Source organism: Sander vitreus, chromosome 11, assembly GCF_031162955.1.
Source record: "Sander vitreus isolate 19-12246 chromosome 11, sanVit1, whole genome shotgun sequence".
NCBI lineage: Eukaryota > Metazoa > Chordata > Actinopteri > Perciformes > Percidae > Sander > Sander vitreus.
Genome location: NC_135865.1, coordinates 31,704,499 through 31,721,932, shown reverse-complemented (window position 1 = coordinate 31,721,932; position 17,434 = coordinate 31,704,499). Strand labels below are relative to the sequence as shown.

The 17,434-nt window shown below is 40.7% G+C and overlaps 1 protein-coding gene and 1 long non-coding RNA gene across 2 annotated transcripts; both read right to left on the bottom strand.

Annotated features, from left to right (window-relative positions):
* Positions 1–217: 217 nt before the first annotated feature.
* Positions 218–17,126, bottom strand: LOC144525530 (C-type mannose receptor 2-like). The gene is made up of 11 exons (XM_078262433.1): positions 17,034–17,126; positions 16,741–16,765; positions 16,361–16,443; positions 15,703–15,837; positions 15,324–15,532; positions 6,440–6,555; positions 6,101–6,163; positions 1,633–1,715; positions 1,126–1,260; positions 837–948; positions 218–689 (listed from the first exon to the last, which is right to left on the bottom strand). The coding sequence occupies exons 1-11, from the start codon at positions 17,124–17,126 to the stop codon at positions 628–630; spliced, it is 1,116 nt and encodes a 371-aa protein (XP_078118559.1). The 3' UTR covers positions 218–627.
* LOC144525701 (uncharacterized) lies at positions 7,641–12,899 on the bottom strand. Its single transcript, XR_013502701.1, has 2 exons — positions 12,679–12,899; positions 7,641–8,292 (listed from the first exon to the last, which is right to left on the bottom strand). It is a non-coding gene; the product is annotated as an uncharacterized LOC144525701 (long non-coding RNA).
* Positions 17,127–17,434: the final 308 nt, after the last annotated feature.

Here is a 17,434-nt window from a genome sequence, read left to right as displayed (position 1 = left end):
AACCTTGTTTTTATTGTAATTATTTAAGAAAAGCAATAGGATATTTGTCACAATTATATAACTATTTGTCACTTTAAAGAAAACAAGAGTCAGTAAGTCAGGACTAGACAGTTTGTGACAATATGTCTATTTTTTAATGCTTATTGATTATATAGTGAAGGAAAAGAGATGAATAAAGAACCCAACACACCAGAAACTCCTCTTGTATCACAGAAAGTTCAGACAACATTTGGACTTTTATTTTTTATTTGGACATTTTTGAAGAGAAGATGGTCACCACTCATGTCTGGTAGGTGGATGTTGTTACCTTTAGACAGAGCTGACAGACAATATTCAGTAAACTAAAATGGAAAAGATGTCAGAGTATTCAAATGTTTTCTGTATTTCATTTTGTGTTATTTACTAGATTAAAAGTCCAATAACTGATTATGTTTTGGTCCAGCTCAGAGAGTCAGTTTCCTTCTAATGTTAAAACCCAAATGTGAACCGTTTCCTAACTCTTCAGATAATGAACAAGGTAAAGTGAGTCTGTCAGTGGAGAGCTGTTTCTGTCTGCAGAACAAACTGAAGGTGAATCAATGAAAGAGATTATAGATGAGCTGTAGTGAGATCATGATGGTGGGGGCCTCACAGGTTCTTGGAGCACAGGAAAGGAAATAGTCCGTTGCATGGTGTGTCGTTCCAGGTGTCTGTAGAGAGAGTTTCCAGAGTTTTAATGTCTAACTTTTTATCTTTCAGACTGGAACATACGACCACCTGCTGTAGATTTAGAGGTCATTGTTGCATCATCATGTTTATTTAAAAGACAAGATGTTTGATATGTTGTTTTTTTTTACCCTTATAGTTCATCTCAAGACAGTGCTCCGCTCCACCTCCATTGTTAGGCTCCCCCGCACCCCACTGTTTGTAGTCAAACTTAGATCCATCAGACCACATCCACACACCCTCCTGGAGGAGAAAGATTGGTTCAAAGTCAAATCAAAATCAAAAGAGGATCCTCCTTTTTTCTGTTGTTTTATTTAGAGTAATTTTCCTCTCTGTTCTTTATTTCTTTCATCAAATTTCATTTTTTTCGATATCTCGAGATACGAGTGACATCACTTCCTGTGATGATAAAAGTCTCACCTTCACCGAGTCAAAGCCTCCGATCCAGGAAGTTTTGTTTTCACCGGTCACTTGGTTAATGAAGGTTCTGATGAATACATGTTCCTCTTCTGAGTGGACTGAAGCCAGATTCCCACCGGCGGACTTGCAGAAGTTCTAATGGAGACAATATAATAGGAAAAAAACATTTAAGAAAAAAAATCTAATCACAATTTTAACAGATGCAATCTCACGACATCTCATTTTTATACTGACATACCTTTGGACAATGCAGGACTTTTACTGTAACAAAGTATTAATACTTTTAGAGACTGTCCTCCCCCAAAAAACAGTCCCATAAGTCGATTGTTCAAGCAGCAATTAGGACTCATATTTAGGTTTATATTGGCGGCGCCCTCTAATGGCCGTAGTAGTTATGACGGCAGCAAAGCAGGAAGTAAAGCGATTTATTTTTTGCTCCTGTCATAACTACTACGGCCACTAGAAACCTAAATATAGGTCAGGACAGTCTCGGTGAAACTGCTGTACCTCTGCATCGATCCAACTCTTTCCCTGGAAGTTGAAACTGAAACAGCGAGAGCCGAACTGCGTCCAACCAGGAGGGCAGGAACCTTCAAGACAATGTTGGAAAAAGAGAAAGTTAGATTCTTGTTATGTAGCGGTTTGTATTTTTTGTTGCGTGTGTGTATGCCTCCTCCTTCCCTTCTCGAGCTTGGTTGGTTATTGCTTGTGCTCACTCAGCTCCCTGGATAAAGGAGGGAGGAGACCTTCATTGTGCCGGCCGGCAGCAGACTGAGCGAAGCATGTGAAGTTGATCGACATCTGCCTGTCCGTAGCAAGCTCGCTTTTGTTTCTTAATTTAAGGGGCTAGTCAAAATAGACTTGGCCCTCCCTTCGCCAGCAATACATTTTTCTATGACCCTCCAAAAATGATTGAGAAAAGAGGCATTTAGAGAGATTTATTGATGCCTTCTGTACTGGTTTGCACTTGGCAAAGATGTACAGATACCCACTGTTGTTTTACAATCATGACATAACCTCTTTTTTTCTGTCCTCTTCTTTCACAAGCTGCAGGCAAATGTTCTCCATTGACGCTGACCCGTCGTCCAATATAATCTACTGCTTGCCTATTCGTCTATATATTAAAACTGGTATCCTATATTCGGGATTCAGTATGCAGTCCTGGAACCATTTTTCAATTGTTTGTCTCTCGAAAAATGATGCCTATAGTTTGAAGGCAAAATCCATATCCAAGACACCACATGGCTTGTCTTCATAGATTACCAGCAACTCCTCCAACACTCTCTGGACTCCTCGTAATTTTGGAGCGTCAATATTCGTAAAAATCTATTTTCTTTAATGTTTCCTCACCCGACAGGGTCTGGAGTGAAATCTTAGGTTTTTGTGCTTCCAGCTAGCGGTCTGTATTTTCGTCCTCAGCTCGTTGTGAGCCATTTTGTGAATCTTCACAAGAGCTTAAATAGCTCATTGTTCACAATAGGCCTACCTGTGATCGTGGGGGTAGGGCCAGGTCTGGTGCATCATGGTGGGGGATGTTGCGATTTTTGTTGGGTCAGACCCATCTGCTAGAGATGGGGGGCCGAGACTGAGAGCTACATGGAAAAATATGCACCAAACAAGCCACAAATTTTGCCTCAACAAAGAATAAAAAGACCTGACCCTCCCCCATTTTCCTCCGGTGGTCCATACCATAAATACCGAACGGTCCCTAACTTCTGTGAGGCAGTGTTGCATGTCTTCTGTTTGTATTAATACATTATATAGATAATTTTTGCTACAAGCTCCTCCCATCCTTCCTTCAGAAACCTAACATCATTGTTTTCTTCCTAATCCCTATCAGGACGTAATATATCTATGTGATGCAATCAGTCAAGAGCAGATGTATGGGAAGTTAACATCTGGGCTTACAGCAAGGGACGGCGAGGTCAATGGCCTTATGTGGTTCCTAATGCTTAACGCCTGATGTACTGATATGGACTACATCATTGTCCAATATCTATTACTCATTGAATATGATCACCACTATTGGGCAATATTCAAATAATGTGCAATAACCCTTACTGCATATCACACTGTATATAAAACCACTGTCACGGTTTGTCAGGAATGGCTTGGACAGTTTAGATGATTTAATAAACAAAAATGAAGTACATACCAAAAGTTTCCAGAAAGCAACAGGCAAAAACTAATTCCAGAACAAAGAACAGGCTCTCAAAAACTGGAACTCAGAGACGAAAGGTAGACTCCAGGAGAAACAGAGGAACAAAAAAGTCAAACGGGGCTAGGGAACAGAGGATAGTGGGAACTGGGGATAGAGCCGCTAGGCAGTAGGGCACGGGAAACTAGTGGGCAAAGAGGCCTGGGGGAAACTGAGGGCCGGAGAGGCCTGGGGGAAACAGAGGGCCACTAGGGGAAGCAGAGGGACCACTCGGGACAGGGAACAGAGAGGCACAGCACAGACAGGACCCTTCTGGCGGTCAGTGGCGAAAGGGGTGTCCCTCTGGTGGCCGCTGGCGAAGGCAGAACCCTTCTGAAGGCCGGAGGCGAAGGCGATATCCCTCTGGAGGCCAGCGGCGAAGGCGATATCCTTTTGAAGGCCGGTGGCGAAAGCGAATCCCTTCTGAAGGCCGGTGGCGAAGGCGAAACTCCTCTGGAGACCGGCAACGAAGGCGAATCCCTTCTGTGGGCCGGGCAGGCGATGGGTCAGCTGGGCCTCTAGTAGAACGGTCAGCTCAGGAACTCTGGTCCACTCTGGCTCAGGAAGAGTGGACATCGAAGACGCTGGACGTCAGCTGAGACTCTGGACGGCTGCAGAGGTTCTGGACGGCTGCACGTCAGCTCGGAAAAACTAGTAGACTCAGGAACAGTAACACTGGTCAGCACGGACTCGAGGTCGCTGGAGACCTTGGGTTCTGAACCGCTGGACAGCACAGGCTCGGAACTGCTGGACAGCCCGGGCTCAGATCCCCTGAACAGCACGGGCTTGGAAACGTTGGAGAGCACGGGCTCTGGTCCACTGGACAACTCGGTCTCCGGTCCACTGGAGAGCGGTTGAACCAGTGCATGGCGTCGGGGACCATGTCGACCACGTCCTCTCTTGCGGCCTCCACGGTTCCCAGAAAATATGGCCAGACGGGTCCCTTCAAAAGACTGCTCAGAGGAGCTGCATGAAGGCGACCTGGACCGTAGATCACCAGCTAGTAATCTAGCGGCTTTGGCCTCCTCAGTCCGTCTAGCACATTTAACTAGGTACTGGAACAAAGTCATATAAGTCTCTGGCTTTCCTCCAGGTGGAGAAACTTCCTGACTGGGAGAAGCAGGTAAAGGGGTAGGCGGGGTCAAAAACAGAGAACCTGTAGCCACAATGCTAGCAGGCCTAGAAGCAGGCAGGCTAGTGGGTGCTAGCTGGCTTGGAATCTGATGAGGAGCTGGTACGTGACTGAGTGAAGCATTGGTGGAGGTTTGACTGAACACAATCCTTTAGTAAGTGGAGGAGCTGCAGCAAAAATGAAGCTTGTAACCCAGTTAGGAATAGAGTCTTTTAACCAAGGTTTTTCCAAAACCTTCTTACGAGCCAATGCCAAAATTGCCTCCTTCTGGCAATCATCGTTAGCCTTCCTCCACCAGGCTTTGAGTTCCATAAGTTCACACAAAAGGTCATAAAGTTCATCAGAAATCATCTCTGCTGGGTCCATGTTTGGTGGGAGCATTCTGTCACGGTTTGTCAGGAATGGCTTGGACCGTGACTTGGACAGTTTAGATGATTTAATAAACAAAAATGAAGTACATACCAAAAGTGTCCAGAAAGCAACAGGCAAAAACTAATCCCAGAACAAACAGAACAGGATCTCAAAAACTGGAACTCAGATACGAAAGGTAGACTCCAGACACAAGCACACAGCAACAGACTAAACAGCAAACAGAACGAACAGAAACGTAATGCTCCCACACAAGACAAAGACAACACATAGACTAAATACACAAGTTAACAAGGACTAACAAGAAACAGGTGACACAAATCAGGGCAGAACAATCAAACAGGCGGGAAAACAAAAGACAGGAAGTAAAGTAGATAGGACAAGGGAGACAAGACAGACTTCAAAATAAAACAGGAAACAGAACATCACAATCATGACAACCACTTATTTTTTCACATGTATATAGTGTCTCAACTGTGTACTTATTTTATTTCATGTTGTGAAAGCATCTGGAGAAAATGTAATTCCAATAACCCCATCGGAAATATATTTACTGGGAAAAATGTTGATGCGTCCAATACTTATTTTCCCCGCTGTATATGTTGGCACTGGGAAAGTAGTTGCTTTTAATCTCATTGTACATGTGTATAGTGACAATAACAAGCATTCTATTATATTGTGTCAAATGTATAAATGACTTGCATGCTAGAGAAAGTCTTCACTTCCTCTGCAGAGTAACTCAGGTCTTTGGTTGAATTAAGATCTTATCTTTTGCAACATCTTGATCTCCCTGAAAATTCGTTGATTAGTAAAATCTGCAAGTTGAAAAATCCAAGACAAACCAACATGGAGAAGAGAGGAAGGAGGCGCACACACACAACAAAAAATACAAACCCCTACGTAACACTGTATGAACAAACAAGTCAAATACAATCAGGGCAACGAGTCAGAGATACTGTACTGACCTGGGCAGCAGGTTTGTCCACAACACTGTGATCACAAAAAGACGTATTAAACACGAGCAGTCTAGTTACAGGACTACTCAACTCAACTTTATTTATATAGCACCTTTGATACAAACATGCAGCTCAAAGGGCTTCACAGAACAAACTTATCTAATGTTTCAGCTTACAGTTTGCACTCAGCCTACATTAAAACTAGTAACATTATTTAATAACTGTCTCATAATCTTACAGGTTGGGAAACCACTGCATTATCCTTCATGTGCAACACATAGAGTTGTTTTTTAAATTAATAGTTGCATAGTTTTTACTTACAGATGCAGCCGGCAGTACGATGGACAAACAGAGCAACAAAACAAACTGAAAGCCTGATGTCATCTGTGGAAAGACGTTAAACAAAGTCAACATACTGCAGACAAGGACATATATGCAGATAATAAGTAATAACTGGGATCAGTGAGACATTTATCAAATTAAAGTATCCAGCTAGTTATAAGTGAATTATATAATATATATGTGGTTTGATATTAAATAGATTAACTGATATTGAAAATGTATAAATATTAAATACACTAAGTGTTCTCAAAATATAAAATGGCCTCTTGATGAATACAGGATTAGATTAAATGTGATAATACATTGAAATATAATTACCTTTGCTGAGGTGATGATTGGCTGACACAGAGAGAACAACAAGCTGATGACTGTCAGTGATAGAAAATGTCCAGTCTTTATAGTTTATCAAAGCGTGTTGAAAGCCCTGCAAGAGCCTTCAAGTTACGCCCCTCTTTTCCAGTCCACAGAGAGACCTCTTTGCAAGTGACGTGGCATCTGAAATATTGAAACCTGAGAACATATATGAGGGTTTCCTCATTTTGTTATATGCACCACCATAGAAAAAGGAAATACCCGAATGTTCCACCTCTTACTGGAAGAAGTTTTATGTAATAACATAAAACTTCTTCCAGTAAGAGGTGGAACATTCGGGTATTTCCTTTTTTTTCACCGTATACTTCTACTTCACTAAATCTCAGAGGTAAATATGGTACATTTTACTGCACTACATTTATGTGACACTTAAAGTTACTTTTTACATTAAAAAACACTGATCTGAAGCTGTACGAACACTACCAACCTACCCAGTAGTATATGAAGTATAATTAAGTAAATTATACTTTGATAAACTACAAAATTAAAATGCTCCTACCTGATACAAAAAAATATGATAATGATGAGTGATTTAAACATGCGGCTCTTCTAAACCTTTCCAAATGTTATCGGACCGAATGGGTTAAATTCTGATAGTGAAATGATGAGTCTCCACTTCCTCCCGCTGTACAAAGTAAAGCCAAAATCTCCTGAATGCACTTTTATGGATATTATATTTATGTATTTTATTTATATATTATATATTTTGAGGGTGGCAGTAGCTAAGTCCGTAGGGAATTGGGTTGGCACCATGGTTATAATCGTCAAAGAAAACGAACGAAATAACGAAAACTAGGTGGGAAGAAAGCATTATCGTTAACTGAAATAAAAATAAAAACGAGACATTACAAAAAACGATAACTAACTAAAACTGTAATGTATGTTTGCAAAACTAACTTAAATAAAATGATCGAGTAAATGTCCTTAATTGTTGTCTTTGTCCATGCTTTCATAGAGCAAATAACGTTATATCTTTCAGAGTTAGCATCTCCGACCGTAGGCCTGTTTAATATGCCGTAGACATGTATAGTTTCCGACTGGGAACCCAGAAATTCCGACGTTCTGTCAAACTGAACACAACATAGTCCGTGCCCCTCGCCTGGCGTCATGGTGTTACCGAAAGTCAGAAGAAAGCGGCACTTTGAAACTGGGCAAAACAACCATCAGTACTTTATTTAAACAACTATGTATTTAAGAAGAGCAAGGCAATACGATACAAGATTCAAGTTACAAACATAAGACGATAGTGACTGAGTTTTTTTTAACTATATCCTCCCACCCACTACCAAAAAGCATGTTAACTAGTTGAACATCAATGTTGCTGTCCTTTCCTTCTGACCAGCAAATTTCTCAATGACTCTCTGATTAAAGTCAGTCATCTCAGTAACACGTCTCTTTTCCATGGACAGCATGGCCAGTGCATTCAGCCTCTCCTGGGTCATGGTGTTTCTGAGAAAACTTTTTATTCTTTTCAAGGTTGCGAAGCACCTCTCAGCTTCAGCCGTGGTCATTTTCCAACTTTAAGGTGAGTCACAGTTTCGGAAAAGGCTTCTTTGAGATTATTCTCCATAAACAGCTGGAATAGGTCCACAGCACCACAGCACCACAGCAGGCTTTGAACTCTTCCTTGCTGTAGATGAGACTGAGCTCTGTCTTCAGCTTGCTTCCACTGAGCATCGGGTACGCTTTCATGGTGCCGCTCTTAATGCATCTTCAGGAAAGGTATCCTTGTACTCCTCAAACCTGTCCCCCTGCAACTAGGTGGCACAGATAAGGTGGTATGTGAGTGTTAACGTTACCTGGTGAAGAATGAAACAAATGAAAACATTTTGCTACAATGGCTGATTTGGTAAATTTCCACAGCTCTTGTTACAACAATCATTAATTAACCCTAAGATCATTGTTTACATGAGTTCTGTTAACGATTAATTTTTCAATCGACTGTTCACAGAAACAGCTAACAAAGATAACAGCAGCAGGTTTACCATCAGAATTCGTAGTACTAAAAAAAAAAAGTTGGGTGACCCTCCCCTCAACAAGGAATAAAAAGACATGACCCTCCGCTATTTTCCTCCGGTGGTCCATTCCATAAATACTGAACGGTCCCTAACCAAAACAAAATGTATTGATTTGTGCATCGTCATCCAGTCCAGAAAGAGCTCCATGTGCAGTGGTTCAGGGAACCAATTCGCAGAACCAAAATAATTTTTCTTTACTGGTAGGCCTACCCGTGTCTTGGCATTTTGGAATCGGTCCTAATTAGGAACTGTGTAACTTTCAGTTCAGGCCGGACATGAATGGGGATCAAATGACTGAATCGTGCGGCTCTTCCAGAGTTTGTTTACACGCAAGGTTGAATATTTTCTTTGCCATTGAGATTACATAACATCCTGGACGTGCTGACTAAGGAAGTTTGTAGAGGTAAGTCAATACATTTCATAGTTTTAGTCTGAACTTTGTTGGTTGTTTAGACAGTGTTTTGCGGTTATTTCGGTTGTAATGCAGTATGTTGGAAAGTGAAATTGTTGCTTATTTTTCAGTTTGTATGTTTGTCCTTTTTGCTACTTCTAATTTTAATGTCCTTTTTTCATAGGAAAAGATGGCCCACTCACTTTTGTACTGACCACTCGAAATCCAATTTGTGCCTACACCACTGGGGGTAAGCATTCCTTTAATACAATAACATAATTCTGAAATGGATTATTCTTCATAATGAGTATCTTTACTTTTGGTACTTTAAGTATATTGTAGAGTCTTCATTCAGACCTACGTTAGGCCAATGAGGTGCTAGAAAGGAAGAACTTGTTAAACCAATGTCCAATACATTGAATGGGGTGACCCATTATTTAATGACGGTGCATGCTTACATGCTCACCGTAGCACAGTTATTTTAGGTTTGTCCATTTCATCTCAGGTGTTGAACGGAGGTTTAGTTGAAAACCCCAAAACAGCTGAAACTATATTGCGGCATAGAATGTATTAAGAAGAAGGGGACCTCCGTTGACCCTGTGAGGAGCGGCTGAAAAACCTTGAGTACTGAAGAAAAATCATTGGTTGTAAAGAGCCCCTCGGGCAGTGCTTTTCATACACAGGGGGACAAGAGCCTATGAGTTGGGGACGTCTAGGGTAGCATTGAAACCTCTTGCCTCGCCTCTGGGTTCCCTGATCTGGGCGAGGGTCATTTTTAGTAAGGGCGTGTGTGTCTCTCTAAAAAACTAACTAATCAGGGAAGTATCTAAAATAACTCCTTTTAATATAGACCAAAACCTCAGCTCCGCTGACGGTGACTGGTGTTGCCGTACGGCAGAAGAGGGCATAATAGACGCGGGGTTACTGAGGAGAAGGCATAAAGGGAGTTGGCTCTCTAACACAGAGAGTGATACGACGCCTTGGTAACTGTCACATCACTCTTCACAGGTAAGTTTCATTCATCTTTCCAGTTAAACAAATCAAACAATACCACTGACACGATAAAAAGCTGTTTGATTTCCCCTTTGCCACACACTTGTACATTAGAGTTTAGATTCTCTGCGGCCGTTATTTTCCGCCACTATCCTCGGGCTGGAAAAAGAAAAACAGGAGAATTAACTTTTAGGTAAACTGGGCTACATCGTGTCTCCCCCATCTGCAGCACTGTGGTGGGCCAGTGCGTCAGCATGCAGACCGTGGTGAAGGACAGTATTAATTAGGTGATGGAGACCGTGGTGAAGGACAGTATTAATTAGGTGATGGAGACCGTGATGAAGGACAGTATTAATGAGGTGATGGAGACCGTGATGAAGGACAGTATTAATGAGGTGATGGAGACCGTGGTGAAGGACAGTATTAATGAGGTGATGGAGACCGTGGTGAAGGACAGTATTAATGAGGTGATGGAGACCGTGATGAAGGACAGTATTAATGAGGTGATGGAGACCGTGGTGAAGGACAGTATTAATCAGGTGATGGAGACCGTGATGAAGGACAGTATTAATCAGGTGATGGAGACCGTGATGAAGGACAGTATTAATCAGGTGATGGAGACCGTGATGAAGGACAGTATTAATTAGGTGATGGAGACCGTGGTGAAGGACAGTATTAATTAGGTGATGGAGACCGTGATGAAGGACAGTATTAATTAGGTGATGGAGACCAGAAAGTCTCCTATATGGTTCCAGGTCTTTGATTATGTTGCTGCCCTGATCTGTTACCCTCACTAGTCAGCTGAGGGAGCAGCTAGGGTCAAGTTTAAGTTAGAGTTTTTTTTACGTTTCTTCATTCGGATCCATTTGCGATCTGTTCCAGTCTGAATAATCAAACAACGCAGTTTACATGCTTCGTCCTTGTTGCATTATTCATTAAGATAATTCTGAACAGATTTCTGTAGTTCAAACAACTCGGAATTGTAGTTGAGACCGTCAGTTATAACGGCCCACGGATTAAAAAAATGTCGGGTTTAAATCGGGCTCAGGCTCATAATTACAGTTAATGTGTCGGGCCGGGTTCGGACGCAACGTGCACGGGCTCGGGTAGGGTCGGGCTTGATTTTTTGGGCCCAGTCAAAGCTCTACTGTACATTTCCTGTGTCAATGCTCCACCCAGTGGTCAAACACAAAACTACATATGCATTCATGGCACCAACCTTCAATATAAGCAAAACTAAAAACAACGTTACATTAACATATTTATGTTTATTTATTTATTACAACAACATATAACATATATTTTGACGCTGGGAGACTTCAACACGCACATGGGTAATGATGGAGACAGCTGGAGAGGCGTGATTGGGAGGCATGGCCTCCTTGATCCAAACCCGAGCGGTCATTCTTTGTACGACTTCTGTGCTAGTCATGGATTGTCTATAACGAACACCATGTTCGAACATAAGGATGCTCATAAGTGTACCTGGTACCAGAGCACCTTAGGCCGAAGGTCAATGATCGATTTTGTAATCGTATCATCTGATCTGCGTCCCCATGTTTTAGAAACTCAGGTGAAGAGAGGAGCGGCGTGGTCAACCGATTACCATCTGGTGGTGAGATGGGTTTGGGGGTGGGGGAAGACTCTTGACAGACATGGTGAGCCCAAACGGGCAGTACGGGTGAACTGGGAACATCTGGAGGAGGACCCTGTCTGACAGACTTTCAACTCACACCCCCGGCTGAGCTTTTCAGAAATCCCTGTGGAGGTTGGGGGCATTGAACCCAAGTGTACTGGAAATCTGAGAGCAAGGTTCCGTGTTTTCGACTTTGACCTGGAAAAATCCTACTTCTGAATATTGATAGAACGCACTATAATACTTTCTCACCTTACTTCCTGCTTTGCTTCCGTCATAACTACTGAGGCAACTAGAGGGCGCCACCTCTATAAATGTAATTATAGGTTGTATATGCTGCAGGAACAACTCGTGGTTTTTCAGGCTAGGACAGTCTCTTGTAAATGGACTTCAATGCATCAAGACCTTCTCCATTGTTGTTTGCAATCAAATGTTTTTATTCAGTATAGTCACATAGGGTGGCAGAGCACCATCCCATGGTGCTCTTTCAAATTACAAACAATATGCTGAGACCTAAGAACGCGTCCCAGGACCAAAAAACACAGAGAGGAAAGACAGGAAGGAGGGAGACATAATAAAAACACAACAGTAGGAATGATGTCTGCAGCCTACAAACAAGACATACACAAACACACACAAACAACCAAACAAACAAAAGACATTCACAGAGAGACGGACATAAGACATAAGGGACCAAACACATGCACAACTAGAAGTAAGAAGTCTACAGCATGGATTTCCATGAAGTGTCCAAAGTCCTTTTTGACACTCCATTTATGCGAGCCGTAGAGAGCTCCATATATATGACATCCAAAAAGTAAAGGGTCCATGTACGAATAGACAAGTCATGAGGTGGTTTCCAACGGGTTGCAATCATTCTGTGATGTGACAGACTTAGGTTAATATTTCACCAGGTCTGAGGTCTAGAGGGATGTGTTAAGTAGACCCCATAAAGTTATCATACAACTGATGTTGATACTGTTCTGTCTGGATGGAGCTACAGGACATGATTTCAATTCATAAGATTTAACAATACAGTGTTAGGAACAGATCAGATGGACAGAGACTGGAGACTGGACTTGGACTTGCAAAAAATTAATTGTGAACATCTCTGCCTCAAAATGATCATTTGTATATCTTTACTTACCACTTGTTGTCTTGAATTTGTGAAGAAAACTTTGTTTTTGTCTCATGCCTCCACGGTGAACTGAGAAACCAAAAACCAAAAAAATGGAGAAATGGGTGCTCTCTAAAATTCAAAAACGTGTTGTATTTGCTGGACTCACAGCTGCTGTGGCAAAGGGGAAGTCAAACAGCTTGTTACTGTGTCAGCAGTATTGTTGGATTTCTGTTTAACTGTACAAAAATAATCTTTAAAATGTCCAAATAGAACATAAAATCCAAATTTTGTCTGAACTTTCTGTTATAAAAGAGGAGTTTCTGGTGTGTTGGGTTCTTTATTCATCTGATTTCCTTTAATATATAATCAATAAGCATTCAAAACTAAAAGACATACTGTCTGGTCCTGACTTATTGACTCTTGTTTTCTTTAAAAAGGGACAAATAATCATTTTTTTCTTGAATAATTACAAAAGAAGAAGGTTAGGATACTAATCCAAAATACAAATAAACACATTGATAAATATATGAAATAATGAGATCATAAAGTATTTTCTCTCTTGGATTGTAATTATTGATGCATTAATGTAATACCTCACCCCTCAAAACAGAGATGGGGACTCGAGTCTGAGAATGACATTTTTGGCCTTTATTTTTGACAGGACAGCTGAAGATTTGAAAGGGGAGAGAGAGGGGGGAATGACCTGCAGCAAAGGGTGGCAGGTCGGGGTTGAACCCTGGCCCGCTGCGTTGAGGAGTAAACCTCTATATATGGGCGCCTGCTCTACCAACTGAGCTATCAGGGCGCCCGCTATTTGGACATTTTGGATGAGAAGATGGTCACCACTGATGTCTGGTAGGTAGATGTTGTTACCTTTGGACAGAGCCATGCTAGCTGTTCCCCCCTGTTTCCAGTCTTTATGCTAAGCTAACGTTTGCTGGAAGGGAACTTAATAATTAATGTACAGACGAGAGTTGTATCGATGAGAACATTAACTTTTAGGGAGAAATCAAATAAGTATGTTGAAGTTTTTCTTATCTGATCAGTGGACGCTGTTTATAACAGACAATATTCAGGAAACTAAAATGGAAAAGCTTTCTGAGTATTTTAATGTTTTCTGTATTTCATTTTGTGTTATTACCTAGATTAAAAGTCCAATAACTGATTATGTTACCCATTACAAGATTGCTACTTTTCACTACGATGTAGCCGTCGCTACGACGCTTAGTTTAATCTCGGTAAACCTCGCTAAATCTGTCTCTTATATAATTAAGAGACTTATATAATTAAGTCTGTCTCTTGATAAGTTCACAGAAATATCTGACCAGTTCACAGACGTTGTCTTTCTTATTGACCTAGTTCACAGACTAAATCTGACCAGTTCACAGACGTGGTCCTTGTATGGATAATCTATTGTCACACCCGTGTTTTTTGAGTTCTAATCTATGTCACACCTGCGTTGGAGAAATTCTCAGAAATATGTCCGTTATCTGTTCAAAAATACCTCTAGATAAAAGACAAGAATAACATTGACAGTGCAGTATAAGAAATTAAAGAACTGAGAGATAAATAAAAGTTACAGTGCAGTATAAGAAATTAAACATTAAAGAGCAGTTATTGAATGTCATACAGTGTCATCAGTGCAACTTCAGTATAAGAAATGAACAGTTATTTAAAGAAAGGCAACATCAAAAAGATAGGTCTTCAGCCTTGATTTAAAAGAACTGAGAGTTGCTACAGTTAAACACAAATCCAACAATACTGCTGACACGGTAACAAGCTGTTTGACTTCCCCTTTGCCACACACCTGTACCTGTGGCTGTTGATTACTATAAGCATTTCCTGTCAATGCTCCACCTGGTGGTCATACACAGAACTGTAATTTTATCCCATAAGAGAAAATTCTTGACTCAAAAGAAAAAGAAATGCAACCCTTTAAAATAAACCTTATGTTATTATTTAATCTATTCATCAATGTGTTTATTTGTATATTGGATTAGTATCTTAGTATCTAGAGTCAGTAAGTCAGAATCAGACACTGTTTGTGACAATATGTCTTTTATTTTTTAATGCTTATTGATTATATAGTGAAGGAAAAGAGATGAATAAAAAACCCAACACACCAGAAACTCCTCTTTTATCACAGAAAGTTCAGACAACATTTGGACTTTTATTTTCTATTTGGACATTTTTGAAGAGAAGATGGTCACCACTCATGTCTGGTAGGTGGATGTTGTTACCTTTAGACAGAGCTGACAGACAATATTCAGTAAACTAAAATGGAAAAGATGTCAGAGTATTCAAATGTTTTCTGTATTTCATTTTGTGTTATTTATAGATTAAAAGTCCAATAACTGATTATGTTTTGGTCCAGCTCAGAGAGTCAGTTTCCTTCTAATGTTAAAACCCAAATGTGAACCGTTTCCTAACTCTTCAGATAATGAACAAGGTAAAGTGAGTCTGTCAGTGGAGAGCTGTTTCTGTCTGCAGAACAAACTGAAGGTGAATCAATGATGGAGATTATAGATGAGCTGTAGTGAGATCATGATGGTGGGGGCCTCACAGGTTTTTGGAGCACAGGAAAGGAAATAGTCCGTTGCATGGTGTGTCGTTCCAGGTGTCTGTAGAGAGAGTTTCCAGAGTTTTAATGTCTAACTTTTTATCTTTCAGACTGGAACATACGACCACCTGCTGTAGATTTAGAGGTCATTGTTGCATCATCATGTTTATTTAAAAGACAAGATGTTTTATATGTTGTTGTTTTTTTACCATTATAGTTCATCTTAAGACAGTGCTCCACTCCACCAAAGTTGTCAGGCTGCCCCGCAGCCCACTGTTTGTAGTCAAACTTAGATCCATCAGACCACATCCACACACCCTCCTGGAGGAGAGAGATTGGTTCAAAGTCAAATCAAAAGAGGATCCTCCTTTTTTCTGTTGTTTTATTTAGAGTAATTTTCCTCTCTGTTCTTTATTTCTTTCATCAAATTTCATTTTCTTGATAGCTCGAGAGACGAGTGACATCACTTCCTGTGATGATAAAAGTCTCACCTTCACCGAGTCAAAGCCTCCGATCCAGGAACGTTTGTTTTCACCGGTCACTTGGTTAATGAAGGTTCTGGTGAATACATGTTCCTCTTCTGAGTGGACTGAAGCCAGATTTCCACCGGCGGACAAGCAGAAGTTCTAATGGAGACAATATAATCAGTTGAAAATGTTTAGAAACAAACAACAACATAAATAGCTTCATTTATAGAGCACCTTTTAAAACAGTTTGACAGACAAGTAAGTTATTAACAGATGTGATCTCAGAACAGAATTATAGTCACAGGGGACATTTTTATACTTACATACTTTTGGACAATGCAGGATTTTTACTGTAACAATATTTGTACTTTGTGGTAAAAGTACTTTTAGAGACTGTCCCCCCCCTGAAAAACGCTCCCATAAGTCGTTTGTTCAAGCAGCAATTAGGACTCATGTTTAGGTTTATATTGGCGGCGCCGTCTAGTGGCCTCGGTAGTTATTTTACGAATTAAAGTCCTGTGTTTGTTTGACCCATTCCCCCCCCAACCTGCCTTCTTACCAGGACATTTGGCCTCATACCTTACTTCCTGCTTTGCTCCCGTCATAACTACTGTGGCCACTAGAGGACACCGACACTAGAAATGTAAATACAGGTCAAGACAGTCTCAATAAACTGCTGTACCTCTGCATCGGTCCAACTCTTTCCCTGGAAGTTGAAACTGAAACAGCGAGAGCCGAACTGAGTCCAACCAGGAGGGCAGGAACCTTCAAGACAATGATGGATAAATTAGTTAGATTCTTGTTACGTAGCAGTTTGTATTTTTTGTTGTGTGTGTGTATGCCTCCTCCCTCCCTTCTCCAGCTCTGTTGGTTATTGCTTGTGCTCACTCAGCTCCCTGGATGAAGGAGGGAGGAGACCCCCTGACTTACTCATCTTTGTTATTCCGGCCTCCAGCTTCAACATGGAGAAGACACAACAAAAAATACAAACCCCTACGTAACACTGTATGAACAAACAAGTCAAATACAATCAGAGCAACGAGTCAGAGATACTGTACTGACCTGGGCAGCAGGTTTGTCCATAACACTGTGATCACAAAAAGACGTATTAAACACGAGCAGTCTATTTACAGGACTACTCAACTCAACTTTATTTATATAGCACCTTTGATACAAACATGCAGCTCAAAGGGCTTCACAGAACAAACTTATCTAATGTTTCAGCTTACAGTTTGCACTCAGCCTACATTAAAACTAGTAACATTATTTAATAACTGTCTCATAATCTTACAGGTTGGGAAACCACTGCATTATCCTTCATGTGCAACACATAGAGTTGCATAGTTTTTACTTACAGATGGAGCCAACAGTCCAATGGACAAACAGAGCAACAAAACAAAGTGAAAGCCTGATGCCATCTGTGGAAAGACGTTAAACAAAGTCAACATACTGCAGACAAGGACATATATGCAGATAAGTAATGACTGGGATCAGTGAGACATTTATCAAATTAAAGTATCCAGCTAGTTAAAAGTGTTTTATATAATATAGATATGGTTTAATATTAAATAGATTAACTAATATTTAAAATGTCTAAATATAAAATACACTTTTTTTTCCTCAAAATATAAATTGGCCTCTTGATGAATACAGGATTAGTTATTATTAATAAATAATAATTGATAATGAATTGAAATATAATTACCTTTGCTGAGGTGATGATTGGCTGACACAGAGGAGAACAACAAGCTGATGA

Excerpts from the sequence above, each read along its gene's own strand:
- LOC144525530 (XM_078262433.1), bottom strand. The coding sequence starts at position 17,126 with ATGTTGACTTTGTTTAACGTCTTTCCACAGATGGCATCAGGCTTTCAC. Across the intron at positions 15,533-15,702 it reads GAGGCTTTGACTCGGTGAAG|GAGGGTGTGTGGATGTGGTC; the intron begins GTGAGACTTTTA and ends TCTCTCCTCCAG. Across the intron at positions 949-1,125 it reads GAGGCTTTGACTCGGTGAAG|GAGGGTGTGTGGATGTGGTC; the intron begins GTGAGACTTTTA and ends TTTCTCCTCCAG.